The sequence below is a fragment of the Dromiciops gliroides genome, chromosome X, assembly GCF_019393635.1.
Source record: "Dromiciops gliroides isolate mDroGli1 chromosome X, mDroGli1.pri, whole genome shotgun sequence".
Lineage (NCBI taxonomy): Eukaryota > Metazoa > Chordata > Mammalia > Microbiotheria > Microbiotheriidae > Dromiciops > Dromiciops gliroides.
Genome location: NC_057867.1, coordinates 1,037,040 through 1,052,615, shown reverse-complemented (window position 1 = coordinate 1,052,615; position 15,576 = coordinate 1,037,040). Strand labels below are relative to the sequence as shown.

Genomic DNA, 15,576 nt, shown 5'->3' with positions numbered 1-15,576 from the left:
GTAGAGACCACAAGCATTACACACGGGCTCCCCGCTGGCATTGCGTCGCCACAACGTGGTTGTCGTTGTCTGGCAGTTGGTGCACTGGGTACCTGCCCGCTTACTGACAATCTGGAAAGAGCCCAAGGAGCTGGGTGAGGTCACTGCCAGCCCTGGTGCCCTGGCTGCCCGCTCCTCACCTTCCTGTCCCCCAGGCCCGCCTTCTCACCAAGCGCTTCTTGGGTCGGATGAGGGGCCGGTTCTGCCCATTCATCTTGTGGTACAGGCCACAAGCGTTGCACAGATAGTGCCCAGTACCATCTCGACGCCACAAAGGGGTAGCAGTTGCTCCACAGTTCACACACTCTCTGGCCTCTAGGTGGGAGGAAAGGCAAGAAATTGGACAGAAAGTGGGAGCTGAGCCCCAGCTCAGTCCCTCAACCCTTTTTCTTCCCTTAAATATTCCCCCCATCCTGAACCCAGATCCTCACCACAGGGAGACAGGGGAAGTGCCCCACGTAGCTTTGGAGAGTAGGCACTGCCTCCACCAGCAGGTGAGAAGAAGGTAGCAGTAGTGAAGTCAGGGGGACTTGCTGCCACATAGTGGGAGGGCCCCACAGATGCTGGGACACCCAGGGTGAGCAGGTCTGGGCTCAGCCGCTCTGTCTTCAAGGTCTCCAGGAAGCTCCTTGGGCTTCCTTTCACATCAGGGCCCTCAGGAGCTGGCTGCGGGGAGGCCTCTCGAACAGTAGGGGCCAGGGCTGAGGCTGGGTACAGCCCTGCCTTACCATAGGGCCAACTTGCAGCCGCATATTGGGCTCCCCCAAGCCCTCCATCCATCCAGTTGAGAATTGGGTACACTTGGCACACTGTAAGGAGTGGGGAGGGGGGATAGAAGGGTGTGATGATCAGGCCCCAGAGCCTCAATACAGCTTAGTTCTAGCCAGGGTTACTCAAAGGTGAGGTGACTGCCCTAGGGTCATACAGCTAGCATATGTGAGGAGGGCTGGAAACCAGGGATTCCTGACTTCAAGACCTATTCCCCATTCACGTTGTCTCTGTGGACCTTCCAATAGCCCAGAGGCTGGTCTCAGGCCTCTCAGTTGGCCCTCAATATCACTTCCCCAATTGGGACTCCCAGCATGGCTGCAAGCACCGCCTGGCTCAAAGAAAGCCCTTGAGGTACAGGAATTAAGCGCTTATAAAAATGATCTCATTTAATCCTTGAGAAGTGCTTGTTGACTGACTGATACTACAACCTTGGCCAGCACCCAGAACTTCCTATTATCTAATCACAATTCCCTGTGGGAATTTGGAGGAATTCTCCTCCAAACAGCTTCTCTGCTCAAACAGAGCATCTTACCTCAGTCAGTCCCAGACTCAGCCCTCACCCCAAAAGAGACATTCATCACCCACTTTATTGAGCTCTCTACCCCACCCCCTTTATTTCATCACTTAGATCAATTAATTAATTAGATTAATTAATTAACCTCACCCTTTGTGCCAATCTCAGAAGAGAAGCTGCCCTTTTCCTCTGCCAGGGTCAAACCTTCTCATATCTGCCCCAACAGCCTCTTGGGAGTTAGGCAGGTGACAGACCCCAAGCTACAAAATGCATGTGGCCACACATTTGTGGGCATGGCCAATGGCCGAACTGTTCCAAGTATTTGGATTTTATTTTTCTTTTCCCATTGGGTGGGTGGATGGTTGGGGGAAATACAGGCTTGTTAACTGAAAAAACAAATTAAAACATCTCCACAAAAGAGGCGCTTCCATTTCCTCCCGCTCGCCTGCTTAGCCCCTGCAGTCTGGCTGCCAATCCAACTGCTATTGCTCACTAATTCCTGGGGGTCTTGGAGAGCCTTTTTGAGGGTCCATGAGGCCAAAACGATTCCATAAGAATACTAAGATGCTTTCATTTCTAATAAGGTGAATGCCAATAACTCTTTGGCACTCCCTCAATTGTTTGTAAGAGTCAGTGGATCGGGGCAGCTAGATGGCACAGTGGGGGGCAGCTAGATGGTGCAGTGGATAGAGCACCAGCCCTGGAGTCAGGAGTACCTGAGTTCAAATCTGGCCTCAGACACTTAATACTTACTAGCTGTGTGACCCTGGGCAAGTCACTTAACCCCAATTGCCTCACTAAAAAAAAATAAGTCAGTGGATCCCCAAGTTTGAGAATGGCTGCTCTGTTCCCAACAATCTCCCCTAACTGGGCAAGCCAATGGACTCTTTGCAGCCCTCCGCCCTCCTGATCTCTCTGCAGTTTGGGGAAATTGTCTCCCACCCCTTTATCACCAACATTCTCTGGGCTTTGGCTCCCTCCTGGTTTTCCTTCTCCAGATCTGGTTGTTCCTTCTCAGTCTCCTTTACACGATCATTAGCCATGCCATGCCATGCCCTGCCCTGCCCTGTCCTGCCCTCTCTCTTGCTTGAAGCCAGCCATGTTCCTAGACCCTTTTCTCTCTTAGCTTTCCCCTTGGGAGACATCATTTGCTTCCTGAACACAGCTGATTGCCAGATCCGGCCACCCAGGCAGAATCTCTCTCCGAAGCTCTAATTCCATACTTCCAACCCCGTGGCTGGCTATCTTTGCCCACCTGCACATCCCCTCAGCGCTGACATGTCCAAAACAGAACTCCTGCTCTTCTCACCTCTAAGCTTTCTTATTTTCCCTTTGTGGACCCCGTCATTTCTTCAAAGCCAAGAAAGGCTCAACTTCAGTCTCATCTCCCTCACCCCTCAGAGCCAAGTAGTGGCCATGGCTTGCTGATACCTCCCTTAAGAATCCATCCCCTCCTCTCCACCCCACTCCCACAGTCACACCCTTTATTTAGGTTCTAAGAACACTTCACTTAAGACCATCACCACCACAGTCTTCTAATGGGTCTCCCTGCCTCAAGCCTTTCCTCTATCCAGTCTTTCTTCCTCTCTCTGGTCTGACCAAGTCCCTCCCTGCTCTACTGGCTAATATGGAAACTCCCAAGGCTGCCATTAAGAAACCTTCCTTCTACCTGACTTGTCTGCATCTACCATCCAAGCAAACCAGACTGCTAGATGCTCCTTAAACTCGGTATTCTATCTCCATTGGTTCTACCTCCAGGCTTGGCTCAGGAACACCTTCCTTTGCCCATTAAATGAAAGTGTAACCTGGGGAGAGGGGGAAGAGGGTGATGGATACCATATGTGGAAGATGGAGGCCAACTGCTCTCAGGGAAGGGAATAAGCATTTACACAGCACCTACTATGGACCAGACATTGTACTAAGGGCTTTTCTAGTAGATAATTCATCAGCTGCCATCACCGGTACCACCCCGCAACCACAAGAATATAAACAATAGTACCCCAAAGCCCTCCTCCCCGTCCCCCCTCCCAGAATACCTGGTGAGTGTCTATAAGCATCAGCGGCTGTTCCCCGATGGTAGTAGGACAGTGTGGCAGCACCATTGGTGGTATCAGACCCCTCAGGCCCTGGGAAGAAGAGTCCCGGCTCTTCAGTAGCGCTGATGGAGGCCGATGAGGGCAGCAGGGTAGGCTCAGCAAAAGGGGCCAGGGCTTCTGGCTCCCCCAGACCAGGCTGGAAATCCATGGGGGCTCCCAGATGGTGGCAGCAGAAGCAGTGACAGCGATGCCTCCCTGAGGGGGGGCAGGACCGTCAGCCCCAAGAGACCTTCCTAAGCTTGGTCCTCAGGTCCACTCCTGGGCCGATGTATGGGCCCCCTACCCCAACCACGAGCCATGGGCTTCATGCACAGAACAAGCTTGGCCACGGAGTGGAGTACATAGAGATAGATATACAGAGATGATATACATATATTATAGAGATACACACATACATACACATCTATATACTTTGGTAAGTGGAGGCTGCTGATCAAGAGGGTTATTTGGGCTCCAGGGAGGCCGAAAATAAAGAAGGGGGTAGACAGGGGCCATCCAGAGTTTCCTAATACTATTCAACTTCTAGGATCACTGTGCCCTTGGTCCCCTTCCCTGGCCCTCCCATTCCTAATGAATAGTCCCTTCCAGGGCATTTTCTTGTATCTAGGATCTAGTATCCAGACCCCCCCCCCACAACCTCTTAGACTTCTCATCACCTCCAGGCCCAGAGTGGGAGCTCCTTAGGTCCCCTCCAGCCTGCCCTCCCCCAGTTATCACCCCAAGGCAGAGATAACCCTTATCTCAGGGCTAGGGGATATGAAAGCCTCTTATCAGCAGCCTGGGGCTAGTGTGTTCCCAGCAGGCCAGGGGACTCCAGGCAGCCAGCTCCTGGCCCAGCTAGGCCTGGCCCAGCCTGGCCGGGCCCAGCTCTCTGTCCAGGTCTGGCTGAGGCTAGCCAGGTACGGTCCACCCTTATGGAATGCCTTGTATTGGGGAGGAGTTGGGGGCATCAGATATGGGGTTGATTTTTCAGAGCTACAGATTCTGAGCCAGGGCAGGATCAGAGATGGGGCTCAGGACCTTTGGAGATGGGGTTGGGAGCCTTTGATCAGGCCCCTCAAGGACATAATGGGGGTGGGGGGTGGGAGAGAGGACTGGAAGAGGAATGAGAGAGGGTTAGAAGGGCAGAGATAGAATTAAGGGAGAGAACAGAAGTAGGGTTGGAGGAGGGACCCAGATTGGGGTTCAAGGCCCTCAAAGATGGCTTGGGGGGGGGGTTAACTCAGAGGTTGGGAGCATTAGACAGGGTTCAAGCCCTCCCGAAATGGGGGTTGAGAGGGCTTGGGGGCACTGACCTGAGCAGGTGTTTAGGCCGAGGGAGGGGGGGGGCAGTCTCTCTTGGATCTCTTCAGGGTCCAGGCTGCGACCAAGACAACACTGTCTCCCTCCCTCACACACCCCTCCTGCTGTGGCTACGGGCGGGGCCAGGGGGTGGGGGGGAAATGGGGCCCAGCCTTGGGACCGCCCCCTGCTGGCACCAGTGCCCGAGCATGCCTTAGATGACTAGGGGCACCTTCCTCACCCGCCCATTCACAGACCTCCCCTGCTGGCCAACGGTTATGGCACCAGCCAACTGAGACCCTGGCTTTTCCATCTGTTTCTCTCGGTCCCTCACCTCTACCCCACCTTTAGCTTCCTTTTACCTTCTGTTTAGGTTTCCAAGCCTTGGGAATGGGCTTGGGTCTTTTCCTTGCCCTTCTCTGGCCTGCCTGGTCTCTATTTCTAGTGCTCGATCTCTCTCTCCCCCCACTATCTCCATTTCTCCCTCTGTCATCCCTGCTTTCTCTTAGGGTTTTTTTTTTGGGGGGGGGGTGTCTTTCATTAGGTCCTGGGAAGATGGCCTAGGATACACTAGAGTAGAAAGACAAACAAACTAAGATGTCAGGGAGGATGAGGGACACCCTTCCCCCCCTCCCCCCCCCACTTACACCAGCTCCCTGCTGGGCCAAGGCTGGGGACTGCTGATAAGTCTTATCAGATGGAGGGCCGGACCTCGGCTGTTGGGGTTGAGGCAACTAGCAGCCCCACAGGAGGTTGGGGGAAAGAAGAGAGCGGATACTGGGGCCTCCCTGGCCCTGTCTATACCCCCTCACCCCCTGCTTTTAGCCCCTATGTGACAGGAAAATTCATTCATCTTCCCCCCCAAAAAAGTTAACACCTTGGTCCCTCTGCTCGGACAGGTGGGAATCAAGAAGCCCAACTCACAGCTGGGAAAACTGAGGCCTCCTTCCCATTTTCCCAGTCACTTTGAATATTCCCACTGACCCTGCCTTTGGAGTCCAATGTAGTGTTTATTGTTATTAGGGAAACTGAGGCACAGCCAAGGTTAGAAGTCTGTTCTCCTGACCCTCCAGAGGGAGGGAAGCCGGACGCCTGAGTCCCCTCCCACCCTGGCCGCAGGAAGGCCAGGGGGAGCAGCTGGGAGTGCCCAGATAAGGCAATCTCTTGGGGCCAGGCAGAGCTGGGTGGAGGCCAGGGCAGTGGGAGGCTCATCCCTCCGGGAGGTAGGGCCGAATCAGCTCCGGATCTGGCAACGACTCAGCCAGGGGCTGCTCTACCCTGAAGTCGTGGACATGAGGAGGGCCTGGTCGGGCCTTGGGGCCAGGCCCCCCCCCACGCTGTGGAATGGGCAGCTCTGAGGGGTGGGCTGGCAGCGGGACTCTGAAGAAGTACTCATGGAGCAGGGCCTGTGGGGATGTGGGGGGAGTAAGAAGGGGTGGCCCAGCCCAGGCCAGTCCTGCCTCACCCCTTTATCCCTGGCTTCATCCCATTGGAATTCCCCAATGGGCATCACATTTCTCTACCTTCAAAGAAAGGCTTGGCTGAATTCACTTGAGTGGGGGTGGGGGTGGGGATGGCGAGAAGGGGGAGAAATGGTTCCCCTTTGAGTACTGTGGCAAGCCGGCAGATTTTTATCAAGCACTGGGCTCAGTTAAAAAGAAACAAGAGGACTCTGTTCCTCAAAGGTGTCCACAGACCGGGCTTCTCTTTTCATTAAAACGGGCCCCTCTCCTGGCTTGAGTGAAGGAGACATGCAAACGTTCTGACAGTAAGCAATTTTTATCTGTTCATTAAAGTAGGCCCCCTAAGGGCATTAAACAGGATGGAGTCAGACATGGACATTGGTCAAACTGGTGCTCAAAGGATCACTGAAGAAACATCATTCTTATCTGTTCATTTGTTCATTAAAGCAGGTCCACTAAAGGCCCCTGAGCTTGGCAAGCCTTTGTTGGTCTAGTGTGAGTTACCTTATTTTAGCACCTGGAGGCAAGCAAAGGGTTGGTGCTCTAGAGCTGGCAGTGGCCTCAGAGGCCCTCTATTTCTGAGGAAACTGAAGCCCCAAGAGACTGGGAGACTTGCCCAAGGGCACCCATGTTATCCTAATAAGAGGTACGATTTGAACCCAGGGCTTCTGACTGCAGAGCCAAGAGCTCTTCCCACTGTATCAAATCAAACCAACTCATTTCTCTCACCGGGGTAATTTATCAATTCGGAGACACTGCTAAAATGCAATTTCCTCACCCTAGAGCCAGCAGTATACTCTTCCTCTTCTGATCTCAAAGCACTTTTTACCTCCTCTTTCCATCTGGGATGCACAGCCCTCCTAGGGCCTCAGTTCATGCTCCCTTGGCCAGGGGAAGGGGAATCCTTAACCCCCAGGAGGCTGAGGCAGTCCTTTGCTTTAGTCTAGGGCAGGAGTGGGGGTGGGGGGCCGGAGGCGGTATAGGCAGTTATTCCCCAGAATAGTCCTTTCTGTGCCACACAGGAAAGAGCAGGAGGCTTGGTTGGAGCTCCAGGGCCTCAGCTGAGGTCTCCACTGGGGGTGGGGGGTAGGGGAGGATTTGCTAATAGTTCTGCTAATTATTACCCCCCCCCCCAATCAGTAGTGCAGTAGTGCTTGGCTTCTTTTCACATAATAAAAGTAGTAACAGCCAATCACAGTGGAAAAGACAACTGAGCGGGTGGCCCCTCTCCCTGGCCCTGGGTGGCTCCTCTTGGCATTTCTCAGCTTCCCATTTTCTCCAGGCCCTTCACTGCACTCTGATCTCCAGTCCCTTCCCCCCTTGCCCTGTTCACACTGTACCCCCACATATGCCTTGAGTGCTCATGTTCAGGGCTCTTTGCTTGACCTGGAAATGAGGATTTCCCCCCAACTCAGCCTCCACTCTTCCTCCCCATGACAAAGACACCCAGCTACACCTATGGGGGCTACTCCAAGATCACCTACTCTCCTTCTCATCTGCACTGTGCCCTCCCTTCCTTCACTCCCTACTTGGCAGAGAAAAACCAAGGTCATCTCTGGGGAACTCCTCATCCCTTCCTCCACACTTGGCAAAGCTGGCTAGTTCCTCCTCTCTGGCTCTGCTATCATCCCCCTCTGAGGCCTGCCTTTCCTCACGTGGAATGTTTGGACCACCTATCTCCCGGGGTTGTCCAGGTCACTCACATGGAATTTCTCCTTCCTGGCCCATCCCCTCAGGCGTCTCTCCTTTTGGGTCTCCCCCACTGCAAAAGTGGCAAGGTCTGCTGCTCCCTATGCATTCCTCAGTCCCTCACAATGTGGCCCCTAAACCCAACAGTCTTCTCCTCTTTGATCTCTCCGCCTCCCCATCACCCTCTGCTTCCTGGAGTCTCTACTCCATTGGTGTCCACAGCTTGGGCTCCTGGTTCTTCTCTTGCCCATGGGCCTAACTGCTCCTTTGCTACCCCCTGACTATGGCTGCTCCTCCAGGGTTCTCTGAGAGGTTTCCATAGGGCTTTGCACACAGTAGGGGCTTAATGACCATTTGTATGCACGACTCCCAAATCACTGGCCTTTCCTGCCCTCCAGCTGGACACCACACCATCATCTGCTTGCTGGCTATCTCCTCCCAGGTGTCCCCTATGCACCTCCAACTCCTGGCAAAGGAGGCTGACTCCCCGCCCAGCCAGTCAGATGCAAGTGAGCCCTGGCCAATGGCCCATTAGCTAACCCTCCACCGCTCAGCAATCTCCCTTCCTCTAATCTTTCTACATAGTGGCTAAAGGCACAAGTCTTGGCCCACATCACTCAAACATGACCAATGGTGCCTATCGCAAACTCACTGCTCAGCAATAGGGCACCCACCTTGTTCACGGGACTCACTAGCCCATCATGCTGGCTTTTTGTGCTGCTCCCTGAACTCAGCATCCTTTGCTTTGTACTTAATGACCTATGTATGCTGGCAGCTAGGTGGTGCTGTAGTAGATAGAGCACTGGGCTGGGAATCAGGAAGACATCTTTGTGAGTTCAAATCCAACCTTACTAGCTGTGTGACCCTGGGCAAGTCACTTCACCCTATTTGCCTCAGTTTCCTCATCTGTAAAATGAGCTGGAGAAGGAGATGGCAAATCACTCCAGGATCTTTGCCAAGAAAACCCCAAATGGAGTCACGAAGAGTCAGACATGACTGAAAAACAACTGAACAATAACAACAACTAACCTATGCATGTGTTGTATCTCCCGGGGGAAGGTCAGCTCCTTGATGGATTGTCTCATTTGTATCCCTAGGACAGGCCTGTGTGCATACATATGTGTGCACAATAAATATGTGGATGTAGATCTGGGGGCTGGCACGTCATAAATGTCTGACATTGCACTGAAAGCTCCCTGAGGATGGGGAAGTTGGGCCCACTTCTTCTTAGCCCCAGCCCAGGTGCACCCCAGAGTGGGGAGGGAGGTACCTGATCAGCCTGAATCCGATGGCGAGGGGGGTAGATAAGAAATCGGCTAAGGAGCTGCAGGGCTTGGGGAGAGGCATCAGGCAGCACCTCATCCAGGGGCAGGGGCAGCTGCTCCTTGAATGAGATCTTGTTGTAATCTGGGAGCTCAGTTATCTCCTAGAGGAGGATGAGAGGGATAGAGGAATTATGGGGCTCTGGCCGGTTGCCCAAGTCTCAACAACAAAGTATGAGAATTCCTCTCCCTCTCGGGGCTACGCACCGGCCACACCTGGGGGCTGGGTGTCCCAAGGACCCGGAGAACACAGCAGAGCTGTTCAATGTCATTCTCCCCAGGGAAGAGAGGAGAACCATTCAGAAGCTCCCCAAATATGCAGCCCACAGCCCTGTGAACACAAGCAGACAAAGTTTGGGCAGATATGGGCATCCCAGTGGGCCCAAACCTCCTGTGCCCTTGCTCACTCATGTCTCACCCTCCAGGGCCTTACCACAAGTCTACACCTTCATCATACTGCTGGGCACCATACAGAAGCTCTGGAGCCCGGTACCACCTGCAGCAAAGCAACAAAAGCCTATTAGCTAAGGGCAAGGAGGGGAAGGCAGCAAATGCCTCCTGCCACAAAGCCTGAAACTGACATTTGTCCTTCTCCACTCATACTCACACACGCCCCTGTCCCTGACTGCCAGACTTAGGGTGTACCTAGTGGCCACCTGGTGGCTATAGAGTCGGTCACCCTCATGGGAGAAGACCCGGGCTAGGCCAAAGTCTGCAATCTTCAGCTGGCCTGAGGAGCTGATGAGCAGGTTGGCTGGCTTCAGGTCCTGGGGAAGGAAGGAGGGAAGGGAAGGAAAGGAAAGAAGAGTGGGAGGGAGGGAAGGAGGGATGGAGGGAGGGAGGAGGATGGAAGAAGAAAGGAAGAAGTCTAAGGCCCAACATCCAGCCCCCTCACCAAGGCTTGACTGAGCCCCTCCCTCTGCCCCGCCCATCCCCATCCCAGCTCCCTCCCCCCCAAAAAAGGCTCAGGCACTGGCCCTCTGGGTATCCATACCCGGTGTACAATGTTGTTGGCGTGGCAGAAGGCTATACCCTTGAGCAGCATTTGCATGTACGCTTTAACCTGAGCTGGGGCCAGAGGCCGCTTCCCATGCCGGATGACCTCAGACAGGTCAGAGAACATGAACTCAAAAGCCAGGACGAAGCCTGCTCCATGCGGGAACACAGCCTGCAACTTCACCACCTGTGGGTGCCAGGGATACCTGATAAGGGCACTTAGAGAGTTTTATAGAAGGTAGGAAATCAAGGCACAAGGGATCAGTGTACCCTAAGCCCTCCTGCCACCAGACTTTTTTCATCATGTGGGGGAAATTGAGGCCAGTAAGTTTGTTGCTGGATCATCTGGTCCAACCTGAGCCCAAACTCATTTCCTAGAATGGGGAAAATGTGAAGTCCGAGGGTGCTTTGAGATTGTCCAGCCTGGGTCCCCATTCAAGGGTGCTGGGAGGTCACTGTGTCCACAAACTCATTTCATTGGATGAGAGAAGCCAAGGCATAAAATGCCACATACTTCATGGGATGGAGAAAAGTTAGCCCCTCGTGTTTAGAGATTTACCTACCCAACCTATGCCCTATTCCTTTCACAGGATAAGGGAAACTAAGGCAAAGCCACTTACAGACCATCACATCAAATCTCTTTGCAGCTAGGTGGTACAGTGAATAGAGGGTTGGGTAGCCTCAAATCTAGCCTTAGGCACTTACTGGCTGGATGACCTTGGGCAAGTCACTTCACTACTGTCTGCCTCAGTTTCCTCGAAGCACCAACCTCTGAGGGTGAAGCACTTAGCACAGTGCAGGGCCCCTGGAAGGCTCTTAATGAATGTGTGTGCATCAACTCAGTTTCGAGGGGAAAATGAAGCAAAGCAAAAAGGGTTTAGAGATCGTCAGTCAACAAGCATTTATTAAGCACTGGGGATACAAAGAGAGGAGCCCTTGGTCTAATGGGGAAGGCAGTAGGCAAGGGATACACTCCCAAGACAGAAGGAAAAGGAGGCAGGCAAAGAAAGACCCCTTGCTCTTAGTGGATTTGAGCAGGCAGGGCAAAGCCCCAAAGCCTGGAGGCCACGGAATGGGGCAAGCGAGAGAAGGGAGACCGTGCTCAGCAGAAGGGAGGATGGTGGAGGCCCAGAGGGAGGATGAGTTTGGTCAGAGGGTCAGCAGTGGCTGATGTGTGACAAGAGCTGAAGAGGGTTGGCTACACATGTCTGAGAATCATTTGTTGGAAGACAGTCATTGAATCTGTGAGAGCCGATGAGCTCATCAAGGTACAGGGAAAGTACCGAAAGAGAAGAAACGGGCCCAGGACAGAGCTCAGTGGATAGAGTCCTGGGCCTGGAGTTCAAATCCAGCCTCAGATATGTGTGACCCTAGACAAGTCACTTCACTTCTGCCTGCCTCAGCTTCCTTGACTGCACAATGAGGATAAGAATAGCACCTCCCTCCCAGCGTTGTTGTGAGGATCAAGCGAGATCATATTTGTAAAGTGCTTAGTCCAATGCCTAGCACATAGTAGGTACTTTAGAAATACTAGCTTTGATGATGATGGTGATGCAGCAAAGGTGCCTGAGAAACAGTCAGAGAGGAAGGAGAATCAGGAGGGGGGTGTGTGTCCTGAAACCTAGAGAGAAGAGAGAGAGGTGATCCAGTGTCCAAGGCTCCAGAAAGATCAGGGAAAATGAGACCATTGGAAAAAGTCCATTGAATGGGGCAACTCTGGATAGGTGAGGACAGAAGGCAGACTGCAAGTGAGGAGACGGGGAGAGATGCTAAGCACAGCCTGCTCACAATGTCCAGTGTGTATTCAAGCCAAGGCCCCTTCCCCCACCTCTCTAGTTCGTTTTCCAGAATGGTGAAAACAGACAAAAATATGCTTAGACTGTCACTTTCCAACTAGTTCCACCCTTGTGTTCACAGGCTCAAAGCCACTTAAGAAACCATCAAACCCAACCTCTCTTGCCCCCTATGAACTCACTCTTTATGTTATAGCTAATACTGCTTCGAGGTCATCCTTGGGAGATCAGGTAAGAGTCTTCTCATGAGCTCACAGATCACAAGAGCCCCAATTTGGCATTGGAAGAAATCTAGGCCTAACCCCCATTTTACAGATGAGCAGACGCCAGACAGGGAAGTGGAGGGAATGACTTACATACTGGTTGTCCTCAATCTCCTGGAGAGCCTTGATCTCCCGCAAGGCCTGGTTGGGAATTCCATCCATCAGCCGCCGCAAGGCAACTTTCTTTAGAGCCACTGTCTCCCCGGTCTAGGAAAAAAGACACATCCAGACACAGAGGGAGACTGAGGTAAGCAGTCAAAGAGAAGGGCTCATATGCAGCACCAGAAGCAAGTACAAAGACTGATGGACAGAGATGAAAAGGCTGAGAAACTGGTCTGTTGGGGTTCAATCATGTCCCACTCTTCGTCACCCCATTTGGGATTTTCCTGCTAGAGATCCTGGAATGGTTTGCCATTCATTGCCTTCTCCAGCTCATTTGACAGAGGAAACCGAGACAAACAGGGGTGCAACTGTACTGTTTGGGATACCAATGGCAGCTGGAGACGGCAGTCACAGGGTTGAGTGACTTGCCCAGGGCCACACAGCTTGGAAGTGTCTGAGGCCAGACTGAAACTCAAGAAGATGAGTCTTTGTGACTCTAGGGCTGGTACTCTACCTACTGGGCCACTACCACAAGAAACCAGACCTTGGGCCAGTCAGTAAGTATTTACTGAAGTCTACGTATGTACCTGGCACCATGCTGACCCCTAGTGAAACTTGGACAAAACCAGATTCGTCCCTGGCTTCTCAAGCTTCCATTCTACAGAGATCCAAACCAAGTACCCGGATAATTTGTGGCCACCAAATCTGCCCAAAGTGAGTATGAGGTCACTTCAAGACTGGAGAAAGAGGGATTGATCCCTGGAGGGCTCAGGAAAGGCCCCAGGGAGCAGGAAGGAAGAGCCAGAGCTGGAGCTCAGAGACAAACAGAAAAACTCCTTTTTACTAAGGCTGGGAGGAAAGAGGTGGGGGTGGGGGGTGGGGTGGCAGGCCAGGTTGTGGCTTGGAATGCTAGAGGGTTTTGTATTTGACCCTGCAGGTAACAGGAAGCCACTGGAGTTGACTGAGCATGAGGGTGACATGGTCAGACCTGATCTTTAGGAAAATCCCTTTGGTGGCTAAATGGGGGACGGACTGGGGTGGGGAGAGACTTAAGGCAGGCAGGCAGGCAGGCAGACCCTCTCCCCGCCGAGCAGGCCATTAGTCCAGGTGTGACGTGAGCCCAGGCCCCACACCATGTGGGGCAGTGTCAGAGGAAAGAAGAGGGGCCGATAGGGCAGATGCCACGGAGGTGGAAGTGACAGGACTGAACAAGTGACTGGAGTCCAGCACTCCAACACCCAGGGTTTGAAGGCCAGAAATAAGGATGTTCAGAAGAACAGAGAGCAGGGAGTGCTGGGAAGATCATGAAGTCCTTTTTACACCTGTGAAGGGGAAGAGGCTCAAAGGGCATCCAGCAGGCAGTTAAGGGGTGCAACTGTACTGTTTGGGATACCAATGGCAGCTGGAGATGGCAGTGAATCAGGTGCATGGGGGTTTTGGCTGGATCTAGGAAATTACCAACCAAGAGGAGGGCCCAGGTGACCCACGAAGAAAAAAGGGAGACACAGGGCAAAAGGGAGAATAGAGAAACAAAAGCCAACTTGGGGAAAGAAGAGAAAGCAACAGAGAGAGAGAAACAGGGAATGAAACAAGGGGGATGGAAATAATAAGAGGAGAAGAGTAAGATGGTGAAGGGAGAGGCAGACAGAGAAAAAGAGGAAAAGGGAAATCGGGAGGAGAAATATGGGGGGCAAGAGGGAAACAAGGAGAGAGAAGAGGTAGATAGCATGGACAGACAGACAGGAGCTGGGGAGGAGAGGAAGGCCAGGCCAAGGGCCAAGGGCACATGGTTGCTTCCTGCACCAGCCTGCTCCCCACTTACCTGCACATGCTTGGCCTTGAAGACGATGCCATGGGCCCCTTCCCCTATCCGACCCAGGATGCTGTACTGGTCCATGGTCCAGCTTGTGGAGGAAGGGAGTGGGTCGGTGACTCCCCAGGCTTCCTGAGTGGATGGTGCTCTCAGTGTGCCTCCCTCCTGAAGTCCTTGCTCCCCCTCCCTAACACTGAATGCATTCCTTCCCTTTTGGGCCAAAGCCCCCGGGAGCCCCTCCTCTCCCCAGCTGGAAGCTTGGAGGGCACACTGGCCACGTGGCTCCCTATTCCTTGTCTCCTTAGCTGGAGATCCAAATTCCAAACATGCTGCCTCCAAGGGACCCTTGGTGCTTGCAAAGTACTTAGCTCCCTGTATTTCCTAAATGCTTTTTCCCACCCCCCCACCCCCCAGGCTCACAGGTCACCTCACTTTGAGCTTGGGTAGCCTTTTCCAGGGAGTCCTCAGGGACCCAAGCCCCCTCCTCCAGGAAGCCTGACAGATGGCACACGCACCCCTCGGGGGCTTCTCCTCAACGAGAAGAGCTTATGCCACCTCCTCCAGGAAGCCCTCTTGGCCTTGGCAAGCACCATTCCAGGCTCCAATCTGGGGCTGCCACATGCTTTCTTCTCCCGCGGCTTTGGAGGCGCACTGGAGCCCCCAGCCCCAAGAGCCCACTCCAGGTTCAGCTCCTTCAGGAAGGCCGGCCCGGTGTGCCTGAGCCCCGTGGGCTGGGGGCTCCCTTCTCTCTCGGGATCGTGCGGGGCCCGGGGCGGCCTCTGCTCGGGATCACTGCCTCCAGAGGGCCCCCGCTACTGTGCGCGAGCCTGGGCCAGCAGGAGACTCTGCTAGGTTCCCCGACAGCCCCAGATGTGCACCCCAAGGTGAAGAAGGCCCGCCCACCTCCGCCCCCGCAGCTCTCCGCCTAGTCCCCGGCCGGTCCGGCCCGGCCCCGGCCCCGGCCCGGCCCGGCCCGGCCAGAGCCGCCTCCAACCTCCTCCCAGCAGCCAGATGTCCCACACGCAGCTTCCTTAGCAACGGCTCAGCGCAGGCGCACTCGCGCCTTTCGGGATGGCGAGCCTGGGCAGCTCGGTCAGGTGACACGGTACGAGGGGGGTGGGGTGTGCGCGAAACCGGGCCAGAGTCTGGCGAGGGGCGGGCTCAGTGGCCCGTCACGTGGTCCGCGAGGCCTGGGCCAGCTCATGACGAGGCGGGAGGAGGGAGCTGGGCCGGAGACGGCCGAGTCCGGGAGCGCGGTGGCCCGTCACGTGGCCTAAACCCCTCCCCGCCGTGACAGGGCGGGAGAAGGCGGGAGCCGGGCCGGAGGCGGCCGGCCCCGAGAGCCCAGAGCCCCGTCACGTGGTCCGCGAAACCCTGCCCCCGCCCTGGCAGAGCGGGAAGCTAGCGCCCTGTCACGTGGCCCGCGAAGCCCCG

General features: G+C 54.3%; 1 protein-coding gene across 12 annotated transcripts; it reads right to left on the bottom strand.

Moving 5' to 3' along the window:
• Window positions 1-546: 546 nt before the first annotated feature.
• Window positions 547-15,284, bottom strand: CDK20 (cyclin dependent kinase 20). 12 transcript variants are annotated; one of them, XM_043973756.1, is made up of 10 exons: window positions 15,046-15,284; window positions 14,152-14,233; window positions 12,321-12,434; window positions 10,170-10,358; window positions 9,821-9,942; window positions 9,609-9,671; window positions 9,383-9,506; window positions 9,124-9,279; window positions 3,361-3,615; window positions 547-848 (listed from the first exon to the last, which is right to left on the bottom strand). In XM_043973756.1, the coding sequence occupies exons 2-10, from the start codon at window positions 14,224-14,226 to the stop codon at window positions 681-683; spliced, it is 1,266 nt and encodes a 421-aa protein (XP_043829691.1). In that variant the 5' UTR covers window positions 14,227-14,233; window positions 15,046-15,284; the 3' UTR covers window positions 547-680. The 12 variants fall into 12 exon arrangements, with proteins under 12 accessions (XP_043829691.1, XP_043829687.1, XP_043829690.1 ...); XM_043973752.1 differs by lacking the exon at window positions 15,046-15,284 and adding an exon at window positions 14,570-15,037 and having other exon boundaries at window positions 14,152-14,274; XM_043973755.1 differs by lacking the exon at window positions 15,046-15,284 and adding an exon at window positions 14,570-15,037 and having other exon boundaries at window positions 14,152-14,270.
• Between the last annotated feature and the right edge of the window lie 292 nt (window positions 15,285-15,576).